Source organism: Centruroides sculpturatus, unplaced genomic scaffold, assembly GCF_000671375.1.
Source record: "Centruroides sculpturatus isolate CEXI.00-Female unplaced genomic scaffold, Cexi_2.0 scaffold12, whole genome shotgun sequence".
Lineage (NCBI taxonomy): Eukaryota > Metazoa > Arthropoda > Arachnida > Scorpiones > Buthidae > Centruroides > Centruroides sculpturatus.
The window spans coordinates 1,422,557-1,433,332 of NW_019384438.1; the positions used below are offsets into that span (position 1 = coordinate 1,422,557).

The following is a 10,776-nucleotide window of genomic DNA, read 5'->3' on the forward strand; positions in this document are numbered from 1 at the left end:
ATTATGGTATTATGATGAATTTGTAAAATTGGTACATATTACACATACATGCATACACACACATATATATATATATATATATATATCCCAAGATTTGTATGTAAATTTTGTCCCAATGTTTGAAAATGTTTATTTTGAGGATGTTTGATTTACAACAGTTAATGTATATTTTTACACTTGAAGATAACTTGTAGAGCAAGTCAGAAACATTCATGAAGGATTAAAGTTTTTCTTAGCAAATAAGGTATTGGAGAATTTGTTAAAAATTACAACTATAAAAGTTTTACATAGCACTTTTAAAAAAAATCCTATGTAATCTCTTTTTATACTTTAGTGAACTTAATCTTTTATAAAAACAAAAATTTTTACATTATTTATTATACAGCTAATTGGTACAATTGTTTTAAGAACAAACATGTGTATTATTGTACAGTAAGATTCTGCTACCTGCTTAACGCTGATTTGATATAATGCGGTCTGCTTGAATCCTAAAAAAAGCTCAAAATTTATGCTGATTTAATGCAGTGTTTCATTGATTTGTATATAATACAATTATTTGTGAACACAAACCAATGAGCAAAAGGTGGCAAAAAGGCTTACTTTCTTTAAATCTATGTTTGTTTGGTGCAATTTTTGAAAAATATAACATCATGGATGCCATAGGAAATATCGACTTTATTTGGCAAGAATTAACTTATAAATGCACGAACGAAGTGTGGAAGAAGTTATGGCTGAAGGTATCCAAGAATTCTCAACGAGAAGACCTATCACTGTGTTATTAGGTTGACCAGACTTAACCTAATCGATACAGCAGGACTAGGAGATGTAGATGAGCAGGATATTGAGGAGTTACAGCAGGTTTCTGGTGAGAGCCTTACCAATGATGACCTTCAGGGACTGGCAGAACAAGGAATTTATGTGGAACTGGAAAATAAAGATTCTGAAAACTAAGAACCCAAAGAATTTCTCTACAGATTTCCTTAGTAAAAGTTTGGTAAGTTAACCGAAATCATTGATCAAATTGTAGCAAATGAACCAGATTTTGAAAGGAGTGCAAAAGCAAAACGAGGCATCTTCCGCTACCAACATTTGCTTAAGGAAAGAAAAAAGCAACAAAGGAAACTTCACAACTTTATTGCAAAAGCAAGAATTTCAGAAAAATTAGGACCTTCATCACAAAAAATGAACTTTACATTTCTGTATGCATATTTTTGTGTGTTATTTAACATATATTATTATACAAATTAATATAAAAATAACTTAAAATTAAAGTAAAATTTGTTTATTTTTGGTCTCATGTTCCTGTATCCCTATTTACTCTGTTTAAATTACCTCATTTAGTGCTGTTTCGCTTAGCACTTTGTTGTCTAGGAACACATCCCCCGCATTAAGCAGGGTCTTACTGTATTTAAATTTTAATGTGAATGGTTTGTTTCACATTGAGGTTAAATGATAACAGGTAGAGTAACAAATCATTTTATACTGTAATGTGTTATTGTTTTGAACTTTCTTTTATAAATTACCATGTAAGAAAAAATGGCATATTTCACTTACACTTCTACTCAGATAATGCTGAACTTTAGTTAATTGGGCTCTGTTGTACTTGCTTGATTATATTTAAAATGACTTTTGTTTAAAATTTTAAAATATTTAAGCCAAACGATTTGAAGTTAAATATTATTAATAAATCATAATTAACATTAATAAGAGACATTATATCTTATTACTAACAAGGAAAAGCCACAAGTTTCAATATGCCGTTTTTAATAAAATGCTAAAATTAACTTGGTGCCCTTTACAGGCAGATAAAGTCATTTGTATGAATAGGTAATACAAAAAGAGAAAACACGAAAAGAAATATACATGTAGTAAGTAATTTGACTGACAATCTGGACAATTGTTTGTGACCTGGTCAGTAACGCCTGTAGATTCTGACTCTCTGACTTGCATTTTAACCTCTTGGTTTTCTAATCAAATTTAATCAAATAAAGTACTTTTTGTTTTACAATAGTTTATAAATTTAATATTTTGTCTTTATTTAAAATTAAACATGCAATTTTTCTTTTATCTTTTGCTCTTGTTCTGTGTTTCTATGGTTTCAAACTCTTGCTAATCAGAGTCTGACTTGTGAATTATCAAAGGTATGTGTAAAAATGTAATTATTATTGTTTAATAATCTTAATTGTATTTTCACATGTAAAGTTGAAACATAGAACAACAAAAGATAAAAAATAATAGCACATTAGATTTTAACTAAAGACAAAATATTGAAGTTTTTAATATCCTATAGTCACTACTGACTGAGCTGCCACAGTTGGCATTAAGATTTTCAGGCAAATTACTTATTTACTAAGTATGTATTTCTTTTCAAGTTTTTTCTTTGTGCATTGCCTATTCATGGCTTTACCAGCTTTTTAATAAATAGCATTTTATTTAAAAATGTGCATAGCAACCTGTGACCTTCACTTGTGAAAAAAGACTTAATGTTTGTGTACTTTTTATAAAAAGGATCTATGATTCTTTTATAGATCTACAATGTATTAAGGTACCCAGACACTTGACTGATAAACATTTTGCCGAGTGGATTTCTGAACGAATTCACTTTTGGTGTTTTATTATTTGTAATTCTTTTTTCAAAATTGTTTTGTTGTAGCTACTTTATAAAGTAAAGTATAAAGATAAGGATAATATCATAGTTTGATTTTAAACAGTTTATTATACATATTAAAATTAATGTACAATGTTTGCTTTGCAGAAAATACTATAAAAATTTTTTAAAACATTCAATATAAAGATTTTGGGCAATTGCTTTCAAAAATGAATTTTGGGATACACCTCACATTTTTCAATGATAGACATCAGCCTTTTATTTAATATCTGGTACTACTTTGATTTTCTCAATTCAACTCCTGACATTACCATCTTGATTGTCAACTCCCAATCTGACTGTTCTTTTCATAGTTTTGAAACTAGATGGCAAACAGAAGGATGGGTGATTCTCATTCTCTGTTCAAACCCTTTGTGTCATCCTTCTAAAGAGGTAGTAGTCCATGGAAAACCTTGTGTTGTTCTTTCTAATGTGTTCCAAATACTTGGCTCGAATACTTGGCTCTTGGCCTTCGTCATCTTCCACAATGTATAAAACCAATCCATGTTGCTTCAGAGTAGCCTAGAAACTCTGATAGAAATTTGTCAGTTTCCTCATCTAATGTTGAGACTAATTCCTTGAAGGTTTCAGCAACATACTTATTGGCACAAATGTTAATGCTTGAAAAGATTTGATGATGATTGTATTAATTGAATCATTATATCAAGTCTGTAGACCTAAGTACTGTATTTCTCTCCAAGCACTGCCCCAAATGGAAAAAACAAGCCAAAAAATGTTTGCATTTTGGAAACATGATGTAATGCTGTTAAGAGTCACTCTTTCGTAGTCAATGGTGACTGAGATAGGATTAAAATCTAATCTGCTTGAAGGTGCTGAAAATCAAGTCATAAGTCATTTTTTATTTGTTTTACATTTGTTGCTGTAATTAATTTCATTGACTGGTCATAACTATTTTTGCTACAAAAATAGTTATGACCAGTCAATGAAATGTCCATTTGATTAAATATGTCTTGTTCAAATGCTTGTTCGGAAAATTGTTTATTGGCCAAATGTCTGTCTGGTGAATTGTCTGTCTGCCAAATGTCTGTCGGTCAACTGTCTAGACACGTGTATTAAATGTCTGTAAATTAGGGTTTGAATGACATCACTTCAGTAGGATAGTAACAATGAAATCACTACCGTACAAGATATAAGCCTGTCTTTAGTATAGATTTCTTTGGATAAATAAATTGTAATTAACCAGTCAGTCAGAGTTGAAATAACTTGCTGCTAAACAATTGTTTAATATAAAATATCTGGGTATGGTACAGTAAAACTTTCATTATCCATTAGTCTTTGTTAGTGTAGCCAGACATCTTTTATTTTAAAGGCCAATTCTTTATTTTAGCCAAATTGCCCTTGTTTTTTATTGAACTTAAAAAGAATGCAATTTGTTCTTTAATTTTGTAATGTCTATGTTTCATAATGGTAGTGGTGGATTTTCACACAAGCCTATTCTTTATACAGGGTGGGCCAACGAAAATGAAACAGCAGAGTTATCGTGTACAAGTTTCAATATGCCGTTTTTAATAAAATGCTAAAATTAACTNCAGCGCCACAGCACTGGCGAAAATTTAAATTTGCTGCCTGGAATTCTTTCGGATAATCGATGCTCTACTGTATTTAAAATAAAAGTTTAAGTGAAATTAAACTGATATATAATAATAATAAATTCTCAATCCTAAGATTTTCAGGAAAAAAGGAACCAATTTTAAGCTATTATATTTATACATTCTATTGCAAACACAGTTATAAGAATGGTTGGTGTAGTGGTTTTCTGGTGTTATGAGTGCATATCCCCTGGCTGTTTTGGGTTTGAGTCTTGATTTTATTATTATTATTTTTTTTTTCTTAAGATGGGTTGCATTTTTTCACTTCTGAATTATTAATGTTTGCATTTTTAGTAATTTACTTATTAAATAAAAGTTAGTAAATTTTTTAATGGTTATACACAAAGTTTTCAGATACTTGAATTTGTCCAAAGACAAATTGAAACTTGAAATAAGGTATTCATGATTAACCCACACTCAAAACTTAAAAACTGTAATAAGGTCTATATCTGATTTCCATTTATAAGTTGGTGTAAGTTTTAATACAGCTAGGACATCTTCAACTCCCAGCTTAATAGAATATTTTCAGTTCCTTTAATTTATGGTTAATGTTTACTTATGCTATTGGAAACTTTGCAAAAATACAATGAAAGTATATTGTAAGTCAAATGAGAGAACCATAAAGCATCTAGAGCAGTGCTTCTTAACCAGTGTTCCACAAACTTACCTTGAATGTTCCATGAAAGAAGAGAGTTTAAAGTTTTTATTCAAATTTATTCCCATTGCTATATTCGTAGACAATTCCATGTTTTTATTTTATTCAATATATTAAAGTTTATTAGTTTACTGCTTTATTGTTTCCTGAGAATAGTAAACATGGAATTGCTTAAAAATTTTTGAGTATGTTGATGCTAATGCTCCGTGTAATGAAAAGTATATGTATGGTGTTTCATGGCTTCAGAAAGGTTGAGAACTACTGATCTAGAGAATCAAAATATATCTGTAAATTACTAAAATAATGCAAAAATAAAGAATTCAGTAGTGGAAAAATGTAACCCACCTTTCTCTCAAAAATAAAAAAGGAAGTTTAAAAAAAATTATTGAAAAAAGTTGAAGAGTCAAACCCAGAATAGCAAGAGGATATGCAGTTGTAGGCCTGAATGTAACTGCTGTGCGATTCCACTCTTATGAATATCTTTGCACTAGAGCTTATAAATAGAATAGATTAAAATTAATATTTTTTTTCTTGACAATGCTTAGGTTGGAGGATTTTTAACTATTACATGTAGATTTAATTTTACATAAACTTTTATTTTAAAAATGAAATAATTAAAAGTTATGTAATCATCTGATTTGCTTGTAATTGACAAGATTACAAGATTTTTATTATTTTTATTACATTTTCAGGTTTCGTGGCTTCAATATACATTAAATTGTGGCCATATTCCTATTTATACTGCTTGTAGCAATTTTATTACTTGGAATTTTGAATTAGTTGCTGACATGGATGATTTTGGGAGTTTAGAGACAAATGTATTAATTAGCTTTCTGAAAAAATCTGATCTTGTAGTTAATGACGAACTTACAGTATTTCAGTGAGTAATTTTATTAAAATTATTATTTTTAATAATGTGTTTTAAAGTTAGGGTCGAGTTATAAACTCCGTAATGTAACCGTATCTGTGTTCGTAAATGTTTGCTACACTGGATTTCTATAACAAACTTTTTTACGGTTTACGAAGCAGTCCATTGTGAGCATGCGCAAAATCATTGGTAGTTATTGCCAGATCTAACAGTATAATTATTTATTTGTTTTATTATTTTTTTATTTTTTATGACCAAAGTAATTTTTACCTTAAAATTTTATATTATTCAAAAGCATCATTGTCGGTCAAAAGTTACATTTCGATCAATTTGTCAAAGTTTCGTCGGTTGCTTCCAGCACAAATTCCGATTGTACATCAACTGATGGCAACTTAGCGCATGTGCAGTGGTCAATTCTCTGTATCCCTACTATAAAAGTTTGATCGATCCAAACTTTTCTTACGGAATAAGGTACAGCCTTATCCGGATACGCTTATAGCTATGGGTACAGTTACATTACGGAGTTTATAACTGGACCCTTATATCAGTAAACTTCTATAAATATACTGTATCTGTGAATTAACTTTAAATTCATAAACCACCAAATATTTTTTACTTAAAATAATAAATTAATTTAAAATATTATTTAATATAAAATAACTTGAATAATTTTCTAAAGATTGCAATACAGTCGTTCTACAGCTTACAATCAATTGATTCAGACTATTAAGTTTTGTTTTATTATTATCATTATTACTTCATACAAAATTCTAGTATTGATAACAATCAATTGAAAGCACTTGCTGATTTTTTTTATTTGTGATTGAATTGACTTACAAGATATCTAGAATAGAATTTGATTTTAAATTTACAGAGTGACTGTATTGTTGATCTAAAGATCTATCTCATATTTGAATCATACATAGATTATGACACAAGGATATTAATGTTTTTTTAATTAAAAAACTGCACTCCTATTTTATGTAAGAAAACTAATAAATTTTCTATTAAGAAACAACATGAATGTTGATATGAAAAATTTTAAAACTAGTTCACTAAATTTTAGTTATGAGAAGTGGAAAATAAATTTAAAATAATTAGTTACATTGTAACCATAATATTAATTAAAATTGTTTTTCTTAATTTTGTTAAAGTATTCAGATATTGTGCAAAACATGCAAATGTCTTGCAAATATGAAATCAAATCATTGATATAAAAGATTTGTAACATCTTGCATCATTATTAAATCTACAATCTTGTTTGTTAAAATATATATAATGGCTATAAATCATTAAAACTTCACTGTATAATATATTAAACCACTTGATTTCACAGACATACTAGAAAGTGTTCGTTTTTTTTTTTAAATATATATTATGGATTGAAATAAAATCAAATGAACAAATATTAATTTTTATCATTCTAAGTATGACTATTAATCAAACTGCATAATGATGATATTTTTAAAAATTGTTTTATTTAATGTACCCAAATTTTATGGTTATTTACCAATTCAAATAACAATTTTGTTCTTTCTTTCTTTTTTTTTTTTTTTTTTGTGTAATTGTAATCTCAAATTATTTATTTCATTTTTAAAAGTAAAATTAATCATTGATTTATTAGAAAGATATCACATTTATGAATAAACATTCAAGTTTAATTAGAAAAATATAATGAAGCTGTTTTGAATTAATATAGATCTGATTCTCCAGAGAAATCAATATTTCTTTTATCCAACTTTATTTTCTTGATAATTGTTAAGAAAAGATGTGAAAAAATTTGAGGTTGAAATTTCTGAATATAAACTAAGAAAATGATGATATTTCTGAATTTATCCTTTTTCTAGTCTTAAATTTCATAAAGATAACACTTCCAGAGACCATAGAAAAAGTTGATTTCTTCATAAATTAAATGAGAATGGCATGGATATGACAATTCCCTGGATAATCAAAATTTTTGTTTTGTGAGTGTAATTTATAAAAAGCATCATATTTTTATGATTCATATTTGAATATACTAATGATATATTCAGTTAGCAGCTAAATTTGTTTAAGATTTTGCAAAATGGATCTGTTTGGAGAATAGCAGAAAGAGAGAGAGACTACTTTGAGATTCTTGTATAAATCCAAGAAAGTAGAGATATGAATTACTCCTGTGGACATCTGTGTCCAGGTAATGATCAATAAAATATATTTATAATTAATGTAAATTTACAATCTTTAAATATTCAAGCATTTTCAATTTGTAAGATTTTTATTTATAGCTTAAATCACTACTTAAGGGGACAAAAATATATATGATTTAAAATGCATTTTAAATATTAAACTGTTCATCCAATGAATCTTTCAGATTTTAAGCTCATCATATAAATTTGAAGTTTTAATTTTTATAACTGTTTTTAATGCTTAAATAACTACATTACATTAGTAATTGAAACAATTTTTAAATCAATAATAAAGCAACTCTCCAGTACTGATTGTAAGGAAGCATGCTTTGTTTATCAGCAGTTAACATTAAAATATTACATAAAATTTATTAAAATATGGAAGTTTTTAATGATACAAAAAATGTTATATGTATTTATGAAAAAGTCAGTAAAAGAACAGAAAAATATATGAATGTGCTAGAGTAATATATTATTTTCTGTAAATAAGAATGTATATATTGTGTAGAAAAAATATGAAATTCATTGAAAAACAAAATAACAAGGTTATTTAAAAATTCAATTATCGAAATGAATTATACAGTGATACTTCAGTTTTCATCGATAATCCATCCAAAAACAATTGGCAAAATCTGAACTTTTATTTAAGAATTGAATTCTAAATGCAATGTTTAGTGCCGCAAAAGAATATTGTGGCGATATTGGCCCTGTAAGTGGCTGTATTTTTAAGATGAATTTATGTGAAGATATAATGTTTAAAGTGCCAGAGTGCAATTCATGTGAATTTTGGCACTTAAAACATTATGGTTTATATTTACATCATTTTGATATTCCAGAGAATGTGTGACCTAGTGCATTTTTTAACATTTTATTGTAAAATTGAAATTAATTCATTCATTAGAAAGTATTTTTTACCCCTCTCCTGAAAAAATTTCTTTTTTGGCATTTACAACATTATAGCATTGCATGCTTGATATATATATATATATCCCAAGATTTGTATGTAAATTTTGTCCCAATGTTTGAAAATGTTTATTTTGAGGATGTTTGATTTACAACAGTTAATGTATATTTTTACACTTGAAGATAACTTGTAGAGCAAGTCAGAAACATTCATGAAGGATTAAAGTTTTTCTTAGCAAATAAGGTATTGGAGAATTTGTTAAAAATTACAACTATAAAAGTTTTACATAGCACTTTTAAAAAAAATCCTATGTAATCTCTTTTTATACTTTAGTGAACTTAATCTTTTATAAAAACAAAAATTTTTACATTATTTATTATACAGCTAATTGGTACAATTGTTTTAAGAACAAACATGTGTATTATTGTACAGTAAGATTCTGCTACCTGCTTAACGCTGATTTGATATAATGCGGTCTGCTTGAATCCTAAAAAAAGCTCAAAATTTATGCTGATTTAATGCAGTGTTTCATTGATTTGTATATAATACAATTATTTGTGAACACAAACCAATGAGCAAAAGGTGGCAAAAAGGCTTACTTTCTTTAAATCTATGTTTGTTTGGTGCAATTTTTGAAAAATATAACATCATGGATGCCATAGGAAATATCGACTTTATTTGGCAAGAATTAACTTATAAATGCACGAACGAAGTGTGGAAGAAGTTATGGCTGAAGGTATCCAAGAATTCTCAACGAGAAGACCTATCACTGTGTTATTAGGTTGACCAGACTTAACCTAATCGATACAGCAGGACTAGGAGATGTAGATGAGCAGGATATTGAGGAGTTACAGCAGGTTTCTGGTGAGAGCCTTACCAATGATGACCTTCAGGGACTGGCAGAACAAGGAATTTATGTGGAACTGGAAAATAAAGATTCTGAAAACTAAGAACCCAAAGAATTTCTCTACAGATTTCCTTAGTAAAAGTTTGGTAAGTTAACCGAAATCATTGATCAAATTGTAGCAAATGAACCAGATTTTGAAAGGAGTGCAAAAGCAAAACGAGGCATCTTCCACTACCAACATTTGCTTAAGGAAAGAAAAAAGCAACAAAGGAAACTTCACAACTTTATTGCAAAAGCAAGAATTTCAGAAAAATTAGGACCTTCATCACAAAAAATGAACTTTACATTTCTGTATGCATATTTGTGTGTTATTTAACATATATTATTATACAAATTAATATAAAAATAACTTAAAGTAAAATTTGTTTATTTTTGGTTGCATGTTCACATCCCTATTTACTCTATGTTAAAATGACCTAGTTTAATGCTGTTTTGTTTAGTGCTTTGCCATCTAGGAACGTATCTCCTGCATTAAGTGGGTCTTACTGTATACACCAGCATGTCAACAGATCTAAAAGAAAGTCATGCTTATGCCTTTTTGATGTGAAAGCCCTAATGCATTGTATTTATTCCATTAGATCCATTTACAAAGAGTACTATAGTGATATTCTTGATTGCCTACAAAAATAAGACAAAAATGGCCTTATCTCAGGCAAGTAAAAAAGCTAGGTTCTCCATCACAACATCCTGATACATTACACACTTCTACTTAGCAAACCTCTTGCAAAACACCAGATGCCTGTATTTTCATATCTTCCTTACTCACGGACTTTCATGCCTTCAAAATGAAAGCTCTATTGAAGAGTTGCAGATTCAAATCAGAAGAAGAAATAAAAAGTGCTGCAATAATTGCCCTCAAGGAGGTAACACAAAATGAGATGCAAAACTGCTTTAATAAATGGTATACATTTTGAAGAAATATTTGGCTGTAGGTTTTTTCTTTTGAATATGATCTATAAATATTTGTACTATTAACATAATATTAAAAGTTTGGTTTATTTTTGACTATCATATGTATAT

At 28.2% G+C, this 10,776-nt stretch overlaps 1 protein-coding gene across 1 annotated transcript in view; it reads left to right on the forward strand.

Moving 5' to 3' along the window:
• The window catches only part of LOC111620058, a 59,812-nt gene that overhangs the window by 30,499 nt on the left and 18,537 nt on the right, over positions 1 to 10,776 (forward strand). Inside the window, exon 5 of the mRNA XM_023361901.1 lies at positions 5,605 to 5,792. Within this exon, the coding sequence (XP_023217669.1) occupies positions 5,605 to 5,792 (188 nt within the window). The remainder of the gene's footprint in view (positions 1 to 5,604; positions 5,793 to 10,776) is intronic.